This window comes from Aulonocara sp. 'chitande type north' Nkhata Bay, linkage group LG7 (assembly GCF_057382095.1).
Source record: "Aulonocara sp. 'chitande type north' Nkhata Bay isolate Kocher_YH1m ecotype deep benthic linkage group LG7, A_spYH_male_GT1.1, whole genome shotgun sequence".
Taxonomy (NCBI): domain Eukaryota; kingdom Metazoa; phylum Chordata; class Actinopteri; order Cichliformes; family Cichlidae; genus Aulonocara; species Aulonocara sp. 'chitande type north' Nkhata Bay.
In genome coordinates, this window is record NC_141350.1 from 44,271,634 (window position 1) to 44,289,362 (window position 17,729).

Below are 17,729 nucleotides of genomic sequence, written 5' to 3' on the forward strand. Positions count from 1 at the left end.
ACTTTTCCATTTCTATTACGTATATAAAGAAAACCCTGTGAGATATTAAAGGCTATCCTACAAAGATCAATGTTTAATTTCTCTCTTTCTCTGTCTTACCTTCCAGTGACAAAGGGTCGCAAATCCCAAACTGTTTGAGGACAACAATACATAGTCCAATAACAACAATGATAGCAATTATTTCCATGCCCTCCAAAGCCATCGTTGCAATTCATTAGATATAGCTTCTGCAAAAGCCCTTTAAAAAAAAACCCTTTAAAATAACAACTGACATATAACACTTGCTATGGTGCAAGCTCCGCTAGTTGTTAGTTTTCATATGCAAATGGCCAGTGAATGGGGGAAAGAAATAAAAGTGACTGCAGAGCCTTCTTCATTAAAGAAACGGGTTCAAAGTCCATTTTTGCTCCTGCAGGTAGATAAAAAATTCACTGAATCTGAGTTCCCCCAAATTATCCAAAGTTATCCCCAGTTGCAGATGATTCAGTTCTGCTGCGGCTCAGCAGCGTTTCGCATCCTGCTGGATCTTTCCAACTGTCCCATCAACTCAGGGCTCCACCTCCACTTACACTGTCTTGAGCTGTGTGTTTGAGGTTGTGGGCGGGTGGGTGGATCACTGTTACTGAAGGGATTCCTCTGCTAATAGTTTCTGATTGGCAGTCTGCAATGTCTAAATATGCCCGGTCATGATAAAGATGCAAAATGATATACCAAGCATTGATTCACATCTTCTGATGTTTGGGATATTAACAGCACTCATAAAGAAAACTATTGTGTCCTGTGTGGTGCTGCCTGTGTCTACAGGACTGCTCAGCGATGCACGCACTCAATAATACAGATGAATTCACTCTGATCTCAAAAGCAGTTAGACCACTGTGATTGTAAAAACTGTCTTTTATGACATTGCAAAAAACAAAACAAAAGCTGAAATGAACTATTGCTATCCTGCAAAGCTAAACTGACAACACAGATATATATATTTTATAAATAATGTATGTAACAGTATTTATATATACTTTTTGAGTTTTTTATGATTATGCTCTATTGTAAAGATCATTGGGATAGTTCACAACTGATGAGTCTGCACAACATAATGGACTCAATGTAAGTAGGAAAGAGGGGTGGAAAGCAAATCAATTGTGCAGAGGAACAATATTGGTCTGTGAGCAGGCAGAGGATGTATGCCAGATATGCATTTCGATGGTCAGGGAGGGTTTATGTAAGTTAGAGAGTTTAAATGGACCTAATGAACGGGGATAGTTCCCTGCCAAAAATACAAGAAATATCAATAGTAGAGCTGCCGAGCTCCTCAAATGTACATTTGGAGGATGTAATTTAGACTGAGACCTGATGTCATTGTGCATTATGAAAATGTATGGGTTTTTTGTAAAAAGGTGTCTATCAGCTCATTTTCTGAAAAAAAGGCTTCTGTTTATTTGATTAGGACATTATATATGGCATAATCAAATACATTGTATTCATTTATTTTAGTAAATTTAGACCTACTTCATAATATGTGTCTACACTGAAACAAATTGCTGTAAAAATACAATATATTTTGTACAGCAATACACCACTTTTTGTAAATACAGCCATATACTGCAAATGCTGATGTAGAAAATATTAACAGCAGTCATTTCTATTATTGTAGCAGCTCAAGAAGATGGTCTATGAAGGCAAACTTTTATGAGTTCAAACTCCAAATTGAGTTCACACATGATGATTCCTATATTGGTCACCAGCATGACCTGTATTTTTTCCATAATTTTTTGGCTTTTTGCAGTGAAGAGTAACTAGGAAAGTGGGTAAACATGCCCATCAAAGGGCCTCAGGTCAGAGTCAAACCTGCGCTGTTGCATTTAGCTTTGAAGCATATGGTTGCCTGCTTAAACTATTAGCTAGGTTTTGCATCTTTTTTTGTTTACATTATTATCATCAAAAATAATATCTATGTTTAGCACAACAGCTCATTAAAACTTTAATTCTGATTGCCAATTGGGGTCTGTGTGATCCTTGCTGTTATTATTTTTTATTTCATAATAAAAGTCTCATGGTTGTGACACCCTGACATTTGAGAAGATACAAATTTCTGGACATTGACAAAAAAATAGTACTTTAAAATACTCTGCAGTATACTAAAAAGTGTATATTTTATACATTATAGCACTGTTATAGTTACTGTTACTGTTTTTCACAGTAAGAAACTGTTATTGTAGAGTACAGATGTAAAATGACCGTTTAATCCTGTAAAATCTCAGTGATTGTAGTTTCCTGTCATTTAACAATGAAATTTACTACATTGTGAGCTCAACTTGGGCTTTTAGTCAGCACTGTAAACTGTAACGTAGAGCAGATGTACTGCCCAGCTAACAAAATGCAGGAACTTGTTATTTCTTTTATGTGGATTTTTTGCAACCTGTCTTTTTTGTGAGATGGACTCAGCCATTATATAAAACATGCAAGATGCATGAGCTCATGAGGGAACCTTCCATAAAAATAATGCATCATTACATTGTTTAATGCACCTTAAGTGCTGATGTATTCCTGTTCTTCTATTAAATACAGACAAGAGTGAGGTGGCTTAAGCTCGCAGAGATGCCGACAGTGCAGCCATCAGTCCCATCATCAGGCTTTAATGACTACACTGAAAGCTACATTACAGCCTGGAGTCTAAGCCATCAATCAAAACTTCTTGTCAAACAATTAAATTAGCTAGCTAGGACATTTTTCTTTGATGCAGGCATGGAGGTCTGGTTTAAGGCACAGGTCTTAATATCTACGCATTCAAATGGTACATTTGGGCTTTCCATTCAGGTTACAGTTGTGTTGCTTTTGAAACTTGAGAGGTCACTTCTATGAATCAGCGGTTCCCAACCCCCGGGCCATGGGCCGGTACCGGTCCGTGAGTCGTTTGGTACTGGGCCGTGAGAGTTGGGGCTTGGGTGTGAAACTGATGGTTTTCAGGGTTTTAATCGGTTGTTAACGTTAATTTTTTTAAAATCGTTTTTAGCGTTAACTCGGTTTCCCTGGGTCTTTTCTAGCGTGTTATGAATGAATCTTCTTTTTCTGGTACCGGTACTGGTTTTATTTTGTTGTATTTATCCATGACACCTTAAAGGCCAGTCTGTGAAAATATTGTGGGACATAAACCGGTCTGTGGTGCAAAAAAGGTTGGAGACCGCTGCTATGAATCACCAAAGAAAACATGAACTATAAAGCTATCATTGTTAGTTCTGTATTTCCATAGTAGGGTATTTTAAGATGTCCTTACCTCATCCTTTTAGAGATGCTATGATTTGGAAAAAGAATAAATGCGTTCACTATTTATCGAGTTATAATGAAATTTGCTAGTTGCCCAATTTAGTTATTAAGCAGAAACAGGGCCAGCAACAGCAACAACGTGAACTATTTTAACTGTATTTTAAGAGTTTCTTCAGATCTTGTGTTTTCATTTTCTTTATTAACATCAAATACAGCAACAAGGAAAGAAAACTCTATACAGATACAGAATATCTGTATTATAAAGTAATGATTTCCAAGATATAATTGAGGGCATTTTTTATTTTAGACTAACAGATTTGTCCCCTCTGGATGGGTGTGATGTACAAGCTGGCCAAGAGCAGGAACAGTGAGCTTGCTGTAGAGTCTTTTCTAAAGGAACTTTCAGCTACTCCCTTATTCTGCAAGTGGATCTACGTGTTTGATTTGGCACAGATCCGCTTCCTGACACAATCCTCCCATTTATCAGGGATTTACACCACTACTAGGCGTACACTAGCTTGGCTGTCGTTTGTATTTCCTCCCAGAATTGAACTGAGGATCTTTCACATGTTGGGGCAGGTGTGTAAAGCTTTATACCATGGAGCCACTAAACTGAGCCTTGTCTAAATGTGACAAGTTATGATTTCATATAGATTTTACCCTGAGCATCATCAAAGTGGAAGACCTTCCAAGTCAGTGTTGCATTTGAAGTGCTCCCACTATAGCACAACAACAACAACAAGACAAACAAAGTCACAATCTCCAGGTTTTTAGTTGCTTTGGAGTTTTTTTGAATTCTTATTTTGAGTTTTCTTTTCATTTCCAATGTTATCCTAACACATTGAACCCTTAAGTGTATCATTTTTGATTTATTTTGACATTTTTTCTGGCTGTTATTTCATCGTTTAGGCTTTAAAGAGTTAAGTCTTTAATTACTGTTGAGATTTTGAGTCCTGTTTAGAGTTGATTATCATATATAGTAATTACTGGTTTTTATATACCTTCAGTTTCTATTGTGAGTTTCTTTCTAATGTGTTTAGTTCCCAAAGGCTTTCCTAGTTGTTCCTTTGTCTGTCTCGCCTTCTGTGTTTTTCCTTGAGTAAGCTAATTTGTGTTTCATTGTTTTCAGTACATTCCCTGTTTTATTCCTATAGTTAGCTTCGTGAGGTGGGTTTTACTTCCTGAATGTCTGCACTGATGTCTCATTCCAACTTTTGTCTAATCAGCCCTTTAATATGTGCAAAAACAGTCCAGTCTTCCCTGTGTCCTTTGTTAAGAGGTCTGCTATCCTCTGTACTTGTCCTCTTTCCTTGTATCCATTTAGATTTTGTTTCATTAATATAGCAGCTCTGTTCCAGTCTTACAGGAAAATGTTTAAAGTGGACACACTTTATACTAAAAGGGTTGTTGAAGTGTGCACACTGCTTTTCCTCTCACACATGCTGCTTTGTCAGCAGTAGCTGTATTGCTTTCAGTCTGTATAATGTTTTCAACCGCTTCATATTTTCCCAGTGCTCAGTTCTATTATCTTTTGTGAAATCAACCACACTGCTGCCAGTTCACTTATCCTTAACTGTGATTCATTGGATGCTGCCAGGGACACTCCTTTCATGTAAGCATGCAGGGAAAACCCTGGAATAGGCTGATAACCAGTGTCCTGTTACTGCTTATCCTGATCGTCAGTCTTAAGGTAAGTGAGTCCAGATTACAGAAAGATTCCCTGGGTGGTGAATTGGCTGTGTAGTACAGACCTACATCGCATCTGTTTTTTAGTTCATTTTAATGCATTTCATTTGATGCAGATGAATCTCCTCTTTCATAGACTCTTCCATTCACTGTACAACCGCACAGTATGAATGTCAGTGCAGCCCATCAGCTACTGTAGACAGAGAGTGGTGTGTGTGAAATTCAGGTGCTGTAATCTCCACACGCCAGTAGATGGTGATAGTGTTGTAATAAAGTGCAGAGATTGTGGAGGAGCTTTAACAAACCTTTAAATTTCTCTGTATAACCGTTCAAAAAGCTACAAATAATCTAATTCTAATTTTTGCTGTTCTCTGCTTTAGGTGCAAAATAGTGCTACCAGAAATATACTGGATGAGTTAAGATTAGCACACACATTCCCTTTCTGGTGTTAAACATGAGATGGAATGCATTATTATAGATAAAAACAATATTTACACAATAATGGTACTCTTATAAGTGCAAAATATTGTGTTTGCCAAAAAGTATTTGCCCTCTTGTCTTCCTGTCCAAGACATATTGCCATCTGTCTGCTGGCAGAGAGACAAGTCAGCAGAAAATGAGTCTGGATGACAGGAGCGGGTCGTTTCTAGAAACCGCAGAGGACAATTTCCATTAACCTCATTCTATATTTCTTCCGCTAAAACAAGTGAAATGTGAGAAATGGAAAGAAAATCAAGACAGAATGTGAAATTGTTCGGATGGATTGGGAAAAAAAATGTCTGCACTGAAGGTATATGTCAATAATTTACATAAACCAAGAAAAGAGGGCAGATGCTGGAAGACTCTGTGGCATTCATTTTTAAAAACGTGCCACTTTTCACTTCTCAGGGAGTCAGACAAAGAATGGCAACAGTCTGTCTGTGTGTGTTTGAGAGAGAACGAATGACAAAGGAGGGTAAAAATATAAAAACTCAAGAGTGAAAGCCTCCACAATGCACTCATTGACTGGTTTTTAGCTGAAAAAAGGTTTACATAATAAAGAATGTAATACTTATAAGGTAAATCTATACTGCACATATGAATATGTTTAAAATCAATGTATTGTGTAATACATGACAGCGGACATGCACTCTTCCTATATTAATCCTGCGTTTCTCTTCCTCCACCCTGCTGTCACAGACAATCAACAATTTCCACTGAGGGTATTAGCGTGGTGCTGCAGCCTTCTTTGTGCTTCTACCTGGGCCCTGCTGTGTGGTGCTGGCAATTATCCACTTCACAAGGCAGCACTTCATCAGAGATTTACGCGAGAGCCGTGGTCTCTGCCACTTTGAGCCCTCCGTCTGACCGCCCGGGTTTGGCTCTTTCCCATTGGCATCCGGCAGCAGACCGCCATCGACCGCCTTCTCATCTGCCTGAAGACAGAAAGAAACTGTCCTCTGAGAGAGAAAAGAGAAGCAGACACACCTGATTTTAAAGAACTAGCCACGCTTTAAATCAGGGGAATAAAACAAAAGCCCCTCTCTGTAAGTGGATGTAAATATACCAGGTGTAATTATTTCAGGCTGTAAAACAGAGTCACTGCTAACTGTGGCGTGTCTCTTTACACTGAATTAATTCTTTAATATTTTGGTATTTTAGTCACAAATTAGATTTTAGAGAAGGCATTTCTCATTGTTAATAAAATTACAGTTCTGCAGATCTTTTTTTTTTTTTTGATGTTGCATGGTTTAGCTCAGTAAGGCTGATTTAGTTCTCTTCAATGCCATTAACAGCTGAAAATGACTAAATCCATACAAACACAGTCAGCAATTAGCCAGTGAGAAATAGCTGAACATTTACCAGCTAACAAACCAGATTTTCCCCGTGGAGATGAACACCAAAGATTTTAAACAAAAATCAATATCTGACCCACATTTATCAAGTGGACACAAATGAATGTTAATGTGTTGCTTAAAGCAGGTTTAATGATTTTATCCACTTCACCAGAGCCTAAAAAACCTCACCAATATACTCAGAGCTCTTCTCTTTTGGAGTGTATTGTCTCGATGTCTAGGATGTTGTCTACAATGGTTAATATAGAAGCTGTAACCTAGAGAAATAACAAGCTGGGACTGGCACGTGGCTGAACAGACTTTGGCACACATAAGCAAAGAACTGCGCTGCAGAGAGTGAACAGTGTTAACGAGGAGTAGAACTGATGTGGATGTTTAATAGAATAATGGTGTAGAAATCACAAGCTGCATCCATATTTATATTGTGAAATGAGTCAAAGCAACATTTAGACATTGATTTAATTTGTAATTGATGATCATTTAGTCATTTTAGTCATCAATTAAAAAGACTATTAAAAAGTATTTCTTTATTTATCTGTCCTGTTGTGTGACCCATTTTCGGCCAAGCTTTAGCTATCAGACAGATTACCTCATTTGACTCTACAATGCTTTGGTATACAAAGGAGTTAATGGTCCACTCAATGTCTGCAAGGCGCCGAAATTCTTGTGGGTGCAAAGCAAGCCTGAATCATCATCCCTCCACCATCGTGCTTATAGCTGGTACGAGGTGTTTGTGCTGATGTGCATTATGGCCAAACATCGCCACTTGTTTCAGAAGTCTGGGGATTTGTTTTCAACTTCTCCTGGGAACCCTCTCAAACAAGCAAGACTTGTTCAGTCTTTTCCAAACTGTCAAGGTTAATATAGTAAGCAAAACTAAAACTAAATGTGAAAAAAAAAACTTTTGGTTAACTAAAATAAAAACTAGACTTTGAAAAAAAAACTATTTTGTGAACTTGGAAAACCAACTAAAATAAAAATAGAGTGGAAATGCCCTCACTTTTAGTACCTGCTAATTTGACCAAAATGTTATTATAACTTGCCTGATGAGGCTTTAATGGACGTGGTTATTGAGATTTTGGTTATTGAGATGTCTTTAAAAGTGTTTTTATTCTAATACCTGCACTGATTTTTCCTAAATCTGACCTCTGACATGTGCCCGCCATACAATAATAATTAAAATGTAACACAGAAACCAATAAAAACTGAACTGAACTGAAAACAAAAAGTCAAAAAGAAATAAAAAAAGAACAATTATATAGAAATTATAACATTATAATAACTCTGTTATCTGCACTCTCATGAACTTTTCACATGCTAAGTCCTGTAGAATCTGGGCGTCATGTCCAGATTTGATTCTTTTTTGCAGTTTCTTTGAGCATTGCACAGTCTGACCTGTCATCTTGAATGTTTTTCACTTGTGAATAATCTTTTTCACTGTATAAAGTTGGAATTCTGTGTTAATGGCCCCATAAGTCTTCCCAGATTGATGAGCAGTGACAGTTGCTTCTCCAAGGTCATAGCTGATGCACTGACATTAACACACCTGAATGCTTCAGGCCAGCAAACTGCAGACAATTTCTATGTTTTTAGAAGTGACCTTAACTTTTTTTCACATGATGGATTTAGAAATGTGCTTTCTGAAAGAAATGAAAAAGGTCTCCGGTGACAGGAGCGCTTCTGGGAACAATAGCACAAAAGCTCTCATGTTACCACCACATTATATCATCACGACTCACATATTCAGTGTTTCTGTATCAGCAATGTAATTCACATCTCTGATTTTAAGCAGCACAAATGATGTACTGTGAAACAATATAAGAGTAGTGCTTTTTTTTTGGCTTTGTCTCTTTTGTTGCTTTTTATTCTGAATGAGGTCTTTGGACACAATCTCCCAACCTATCAGTGCTACTGTACCACGTGATGTTTAGAAGTTTCTTCTCCTTTCCTTTTAACTCTCTGCACACTGCATGAATAATGCAGCCATTAGATCTTATTGTTTAGAGGATATTTAGATGAAAGTATTAAGAGTGTTGTAGGAAACAACTGTCTGGGGAGTTCCTCTGTCCCCTATTTGAATATGGAAGGATGCTAAATCATCTTAGCATCAATGCTGTTGCTCAATAATTCACACTGCTTAAAACTTCATCAATAAAAGATCAGAGTGGACAGCCGTGGTGAGGTGAAGGATGACTAAGAATATAAGGAGTGATAGTAGAATACACACATAGCCTACATACACACAGGCATGTTGTATGCATCTGTGCCAGTCACACGCTCACATTTAAAAATGCATGACTACACATTTAGCAGTCTCATACATAAATGCAGCGTATAGCCTTCAGGCGCGTCGAAAACGGTCTCCTCTGACCTGAAATCTGATTTTACTTCACCCGAATCAAAATAAATTCAACAATCAAATAGATGTCATTGGAATTTATACATTTATTTACCTTTAAAGGGTAAATAAAACAAAATGAGACAAAATGATGTGTAAAGAACTCACATGCTGCTCTAGCAGATCCAAAAGGAGGTTATTTTGGGTCTTCACATGCGGGGAGCTGCATTATTAAAAGAGAGATGCTCCGTGCGATCTACCTCGTCGTGAACTCTCTGGGCACCAGACCCCCACTGAGCGTCACATATGTTACCTTTTTGCATGCACACACACCTGCATGCAGGCATGAGCTCACACATAGTGTTGTGTCGTGTTTTTGGTATCTTCAAGACTGCCTTGCAGTTCTGCTGCATGCATATGTTTTTGCCCTGTGTTTGAGCTCAGTCATGAACAACAAAGGAGTATTCCTGTTAGCATTCTCCTTGAGGGCAGGATAGTAAGCTTCTAAGTTTTAAATAGCCAGTTGGTGGAAGGAAACAAATCTCATTTAGAATGTACTTAAATAATGAAAGGTACTCTTTTCTAGTAAATTTACAATTCTAGGTGAACTACTTCGGGTTTTGCTCCACCAGAGTACTCCAAATCTCTAGATATAAAAATGATTAATAAATAAACAATAAGGAGCAAAAAAATAACATATAATCAGCTGCAACATGTTTGAGGAAACATAAAACATCTATAACTGAAGAAAAAACTTACATCTGCATAGTCTTATAATGCAGATGTGTTATAAGTTATGGTCGGTTACAGTTTCAAAGGGCTTATTTCACCTTTAATACTTCATGTGTGGTTTTCAGATAATACCAAGGTATTAGTTACTCCATAAGTTGGAATATTGATTTTGGAGTACTGTAAAAGGAGCATTGATGGATCTCTGTATCGTTAAAATATCACAAAATCATATGGTCCAGTCCTCTTTCTTTCAAATGTTCAGTTGTGAGACTTTTTAGCGCTGATAAATAACCAGAAGGTCAGAGCATGTGCGCTAGGGCAGGTAAGACACTGCAGGAGCGTTATTGTGATTAATCGTCTGTATTCTGGGTAAATCGTATTCAGCAATGACAGAAAGTAACAGTCAAAGTGATAAATGCTCATCCTACCTGCATTGCGTCTGGATTTCAGTTGCTGTTTTGAGGAAAAAAATCGCTGCAACCTTCGTCTGCGCTCCTCAGATGAGACCCCGGGCGAGCTGCAGCCGCTTGCAGACACAGAGAGACATCAGCTATTTAGAGGAGGAGGAGCAGAGCTGCTCAGAGTCCTGCGCTCACAAGCTGAGCCGAACATAAACACTATACAGTTGTGATCATCACATCCAGCGTCGCAGGACAACACCTCTGAAGAAAAATGACAGAGTCATTGATCTAAGGGAAGAGTCGTGATCTTCAGCAGATACTGAAAAGTGCCAGTGCTCGTCTCAACAAGTGAACAATTTATAGAGCTGCAGAGGCAGGGAGGTGTGGATGAGCTGTTTACATTGTGACAAATGTTATTAGAAGTACCAGACACATTATAACCTGCAGCACCGGCGTGCGAGTCCCGGCCCAGTCTGCGTGCCTCTCTGAGGAAATTAAAAAAATATTGCTGTGTTGTCTGTAAGCTCCTGCTCAGATATCATAATGAAAAGATTATTATATACAGACATTCATCTATAAGGGCTTCTAAGGATTTCTCACTTGTAATTAGAGTTTGGTTTTGGGGGAAATGTCTGCTGTATGAGGAAAAATATTTCACATTCAGTTTCAGAGGATGAAAGGAATCATAATGCACTATGTAGAAAAGAGCATCTACATCTGACATTGAATAATTATAATTTTAGTTACTTGGAGGGATCATTTTGATCATTCTAGACCTGTAAATAGAAATATTATGATATTTGAGTGCTCATTGATTACATTTCTTCTTGTCAAATGATGTCAGGTCATAGAAAAAAAGGCTGCAGACATTAATGCTCAGTGTGCAGGTTTCTAGCTGAAAACACATTATTGTAAAACATTCCTTAATTTTGACATTGAAATGTAAAATGATAGCTCCGTTCCCTGCACGAGTTTCTATCTATGGCATGGTATGAACTTGAAAGGTAAATGAATACAAGTACAGGAAGCTTCCTAAAATATACTCTGATACCGCATCTGTTAAAGTACTTCATCTGAAATTCTCTGAAAGTCAGACTGATGAACACACACACACACACACATACACACACACATGCACGCACGCACACACACACACACACACACGCACACACGCACGCACACATCTGCTGTTGTTTTTGGGGATTGCCTTATGCGCACCACCTTAAATTTTAAACTGAACAATTATTATGTGATTTAACTATGCGTGGAAATATATCATTGTCAAGGTCTACTATCAAGAAATGCCTTACATTTGCACAATGACGGGAACTAGCCCACTGAATCAATGAGCTTTGATTAGTGATTGTTGATCAGTGGTCATGACAATTTGCATGTTAATGATCAAGGAACTGACCTCCCAGCCCATTGTTCACTGGGCTTCATTGGACACATATGGCTGCCAGTGGAACTCGGTCACTAGTGTTTATTGATGACACAATTGCTGATAGAAGTAACAGGATGAAGTCTGAAGTGTACTCTGCTATAAGCGGCTCAGATTCAACCAAATGTTGCAACAGCGACCCAAAGCAACCCAAGAGTTTCTCAAGGCAATGATCAGGTGGCAACCACCTGATCTCAACATGGTTTAACCTACCTTTTAGTTACTGAAGACAAAACTGAGGGCAGCAAGACCCGCAAAGAAGCAGCGACTGAAAGTGGCCTGGCAGAAGGTGACAAGGCCAGAAACACGGCAGTTGGTGATGTCCATGAGTTCTGGGTAGAATTCTGGTATTCCCTACACCCTGGAGATAAAGGAAGGGAAAGGCGGAGAGAGCAAGAGCAAAAAAGAGAAGACAATGACAGATTAGCCGGTTAGCTTTACAAATAACTGTTCATTCAGAACTGGAAGGTATGTTGATTTTAATGACACATGTCTTTGTTGTTGCAATTGAAGATAGAGCTGGTCAGTAATATTACAAACTGGAAACCACTAGCATTTAGTGGCGAGTGGGCAGGCGGGTGAGGGAAGGGCCTTTTGTCTTACAGGAAAACATCCCAGCCTGCATCCACACAGTTCATCACTCTGCAGGTAAGGAAAGGGGGAGAGACAGTGAGAGTGGAGAGAGACAGAAAGACAAGGCTAAAAGACAAGGCGTCTGGCAGCACCATAACATTTTTATACAGAGAATTAATGTTTTTAGAAGTCGGAGATTGTTCTCATGGTATCCAAAAACAATAAAAAAAAGTAAGTATACACCATGCGTCAAAGAAACACAGTTTATCAACGCACAGTGGGAAAACTATCTCATAAATCGTTTTGAACGCAGTGATTCTGTGGCTGCTGTTTCACGTTTTACATGCACACGTAGTGATACGTCCAGTGAAGTAAACCCTGCAAAGAAAAACCCAGGTCGCATATGCTGCATGTGCTGCATTAGTTATGATGTTCAATGGCTGGAAAGAGAAGAAAGCCAGTATGATATGAAACTTTTATCTGCTCTATTCCACATTCATGATGAGGCTTTGGTGGAAAAAATAATAAAATGATGGCACTGAGTGTAATTAACCTTCAGGAGTCACTAATAAAAAAAATGTCCATGACAACATCTTTCAAGCTGCTCGGGGATGCCGGCACATAATTAACACAGGGGAGGGGTTAAGGGTTGTTGAGTTAATTAAGATGTTGAAATGCCTCAACGTTACGGTTCCTGGAAGACTCGTGGGTCAAAAAATTTGAGTGGGGTGAATGAAGAAGTTCTATACGGTGGCCCCTAGAGACAAAGCACGTACAAACTCCAAAACACATGCAAATTCCAAAACACATGCAAACTCCAAAACACTTGCAAACTAAAGAACACATGCAAACTCCAAAACACGTGCAAACTCCAAAACACTTGCAAACTAAAAAACACATGCAAATTCCAAAACACGTACAAACTGCAAAACACGTACAAAACCCAAAACACTTGCAAACTAAAAAACACATGCAAATTCCAAAACACGTACAAATTCCAAAACACTTGCAAACTCGAAAACACATGCAAATTCCAAAACACAACGGACGCTAGGGGCAGTGTTGAGCTCGATTTGCAAAATAAACGGCAAGTTTGTCTGTATGGGACGGTCTAGTCTCCGTCGCCCTTCCCAGGTTGCCTAGCAACCATGATACTAACCGCTGGAAACGTGTCATACAACTTGGTTTGACAGAAATGAGGGAGAACATATTTTGTTCATTTGTTTGTTTGTTTCTACAAGAGCTTTGTGTGATTTGATAAGTATCTGAGGCTGAGACCACAGGACAGTAAAACATGATTTTTGGGCTTCATTTCTGTACTGAACAGTCATTTAAGATTAGTTAGTAAATAAGAATTAGCTGATGTTGTTCATTAGACTAAAGTCATATCACTTTGGTAATGTAAATATAATATGGCCAATATTATAGTTATTATATTAATCATTATTAGCTATTACAGCAGTGAACATGAACTCTGTGTCAAATACTGAGCTTCAGTACAGATTCAGTTATTTATATGTCTTATCACCTTAAATCTTCACTCAAAGACAAGTATCTTTGACAGTGCATATATAGGTGTATCATATATAAGAGACAAATGTTGTTCCTTCAGTATGTTGGCATTACTAAATTTGGCTCATTGCTTACATATATTTATAAAAAGAAAATGTACAAGCTGTGATAACTGTGTCTGATAAAATGAAGAGTAGACTGAGATATGAAATATTCCTTTATTGGGTGAGAAAATCAGACCATGTCATAACTGCTTTAAGTCATACAAAATAGATATCAGAGCCTTAAACAGGCTGGCTTCTGCTAAATGGGTCAAACTGGGCAGAAAGTATACAAACACATAACATCCTTATAGAATATGATGTAACACTATAGATCAACTTACCTCAGAATATATAAAGCATATAAACAATTACAGCAATATGATGCAACAAACACAGCAGTGCTACTGATCCAAAATACTCAAAGCTTCATAGAACTGGAACAAACATTTATTTTTAGGTCCATTCTGCTGCTGATACATACTTTAGGTTTCTGAACATTAAACTTGTTGCTGCCTTTCATAGTGTGTAACTTGAAGGCCCTGAGTACTTTCTCCCACACTGAAAACACTGGAATGATAAAATTATTTGAACATTACCTAATAAGACTGATTCAGGACAGACAATTAGTTATTTTAAACTTTTCTAGCAGTCCTTCACAAACAGGGAACAGTCTGTCTATTCTCTCCATCTGTCAGCTGCTGCTGGCTCTTCCTCCTCCTCTTCCTCACACACTGTTGAGTTTGTCCTGGTGGATCATCAGGGGTGCAAAGCCTCACAGATGACGTGCAGCAGTGGGTCCCTCAGTCTGTCCTCACTCTGGACACTTGCAGTTGTCACACATGGAAATCAAATGTGTGATAAGCTGCAGGATTCAAACACAAGTGTGACTTATAAACACATGTTCATACTTTTATTCCACAATCAGAGAGAAAGAAAAAGAGAGAGAGTGCAGGACAGACAGACAGGTGAAAGTCTCAGGTGTATACACTGCTACAAAACAGCACAAAAGAAGGAGGTTTTAGTGTTTGTGTTATTACGAAACAAGAAGAGTTCCCAGATGGTACAGTGGACACATGTGTGACTGCTGTGATTAAAGCATCTTTCTTTCAGCTTCACGAGTGAACCGTCAGCTGTTCAAACACACGTTAAAGTCCGTTTGGCTCGACACCACCGAACAGAGGCAGCAATATAACATAGCTAACATTAACAGTGCAGTGAATCCTGCTTGTGCTGTGATATTCAGGACTGCAAACCGAGCAGCATCACTGACTTTCAGCTTGTTGTGTTTGTGGATATATGACTGACTTTAATTATCCATAAAATCATCACATTCTCTGTAAGATTAAGGTCGACTATATATATATATTTTAAAGTAAAGGCTTTAAAACCAAGTTAATTCTGAAAGTACAGACATCACTAATGTCACATAACTTTCCCGACATGTGGCCAACAATAATGGTTTAATGTTCTTCATTAAAAAAATATTTGCGCATAAATAAGTGACATAATATTCAGTACTTACTTCTGAAAGTTTACTCTTCCTCCGCTCCGCTTCCACCGTTTTTTTTCGGCAAAATTATCCACACCACCACCGCACTATGAAGTCTGGGATATGTTGGGCCATGAAGGCTACACCGACCCATCCTTAAAATTCAGGGAAATTATGGACGCATTTGAGGGCCGCATTTCGAGCAGCCTTTGAATTGGGAAAGCCTTCTCTTGTCGCTGTGACGTAATCGGCCTTAAAATGCGGCCTTTAAGGCTGCAGACCCCAAATCCGGTCATTGGTACTTCCTGGCTTGTGTAGTTACTAGGTAACAAAAGCTCAACACTGCCCCTAGCGTCCTGGAGCACTTCCGTTGTGTTTTGGAATTTGCATGTGTTTTTGAGTTTGCAAGTGTTTTGGAGTTTGTACGTGTTTTGGAGTTTGTACGTGTTTTGGAGTTTGTACATGTTTTTTAGTTTGTACGTGTTTTGGATTTTGCAAGTGTTTTGGAGTTTGTGCGTGTTTTGGATTTTGCAAGTGTTTTGGAGTTTGTACGTGTTTTCGAGTTTGTACGTGTTTTGGAGTTTGTACGTGTTTTCGAGTTTGCATGTGTTTTTTAGTTTGCAAGTGTTTTGGATTTTGCACGTGTTTTGGAGTTTGCATGTGTTTTGGAATTTGCATGTGTTTTGGAGTTTGCAAGTGTTTTGGAGATTGTACGTGCTTTGTCTCTAGGGGCCACCGTAGGTTCTAGTCTGACACGTCGCACTTGTTAAAAGCCATACAGCCATGCTGCAAAACTCCAGCGGCAATTTTGGTATTTCACTTAATAAAAGACAAATCAACAGAGAGGCTGTGGAAGTAAAAGGCAGAGGGGAAGAGGACAAAGACATCGTGGTGGAAGAAATCTTTGTATTCCTGGAAATGTTCCTCCTGCTGCTTAAAAAAACCCAAAAAAACACAGTGCAGCGTCCAACATGGCCAAGATCCTGTGTCTAAACAGACACTGAAGAAAAACATGCCTGCAGCTTTTTAATAATAATGATAATAATAGCTTTTACAGGTTGTTTTGAACAGAATACTTGTGATTTATAAGTTGTTTATTATATGTATTAGCGCAAAAGACAGTATAAAGCAAGTCTTCAAAGGACAAGTATAATTTTTCTTTCAAAGGCTGTGATGATTTTAATATTGGTTCCTCTGTATCCTGTTGAACCTTTGGGGAGAGTGTTTGAATGTGCTCATTCCTATGAGGCTGTAAACCTTATGCGCATCATGTGCACGTGTTTATCCTTTGATAGTCCATCCAAAGCTTTGGATATATGGTGTTGGCCAGAGGGGCCGATGGCAGCCTCACTTCTGTCAGTCTGCCCCAGGGCAGCTGTGGCTACAACTGCAGTTTGCCTCCACCAGTGTGTGAATGTGAGAGTGAATGAATAGTGGAATTGTAAAGCGCTATAAGGGTCTCGAAAAGCGCTATATAAATGCAATCCATTATTATTATATATTTTAATAATATTGCAGAAACAGGTAGGCTTGCCTCTTATGATATTTACAGACGAGTATCAGCAGATATTTGTGGCAGAGCTTGAGAACAAAAGGGCGGATATGTGCATAAATGCGTGCAGCCATGCATGTGAGTGTTTGTGGCAAATTTAGAGGGGACAAAAAATGCAACATTCATGTGGCGAGATAGAAAATAAAAGAAACTCCCACACGCACACATGAAGCACGTCCGCACTGAGCACACACCCTCAATTAAACTCGGAGCTCATGTGTAAGGCACCAGGGAAACTGGAGGCTCTCTGGAACTTGTGCTGCTAAAAATAACTTAAGTGTCTGCAGCAGTGAGGCAAACCTGTAGGAAGATAAGAGGCGCAAGGACAGCCGGTGTAAAAATACAGAGGAGAAGAAAGATGTGATATCATTTTACTTTAATTGGGATTCCTGACAATTACCTGACAACATTCATAAGGAAATGAAATATAACAAATTCATAAATAAATATTCGTAGCCTAGTATGACCTTGCTCGTACTAGGCTGGACTCTTTTTGGCTTCAGAGCTGCCTTAATTCTTTATGGTAAAGACGAAGTCTCTCTGGTTCCACCAGTAGTCATAAAGGGATGGACATGGTCAGCAACAACACCAACAATACTCAGGTAGATTGTAGCTTTTAACTTCTGTTCAGATGCTACTAATGGGCCCAGTGTGCCAAGAAAATATCCTGCACACCATCACTTCACCCCCATCTTCTGCTGCTTTAGCACATTTGCTTGAAAATCTAGTGTGTTCACAGATGCTCTTCTGCACACCTTGGTTGTAATTAGTGGTTATTTGTGTCACTGTTCCTATCAACTCGAAGCAGCCTGGCCATTCTCAACAAGGCGTTTTCACCAGAGAACTGAAGCTCACTGGGTATTTT

The 17,729-nt window shown here is 38.8% G+C and overlaps 1 protein-coding gene across 2 annotated transcripts in view; it reads right to left on the reverse strand.

The window, feature by feature from the left end:
• The window catches only part of LOC147325879 (calsenilin-like), a 29,940-nt gene extending 19,374 nt beyond the window's left edge, over positions 1 to 10,566 (reverse strand). The window contains exons 1-2 of one of the 2 annotated variants that reach the window (XM_086300614.1): positions 10,281 to 10,566; positions 6,188 to 6,362 (exon numbers count right to left, since the gene is read on the reverse strand). In XM_086300614.1, the coding sequence (XP_086156740.1) occupies positions 6,188 to 6,362; positions 10,281 to 10,286 (181 nt within the window). In that variant the 5' untranslated portion in view covers positions 10,287 to 10,566. Of the gene's footprint in view, positions 1 to 6,187; positions 6,387 to 10,280 lie in introns of both variants that reach the window. The other variant, XM_086300613.1, reaches the window with a different exon arrangement.
• Between the last annotated feature and the right edge of the window lie 7,163 nt (positions 10,567 to 17,729).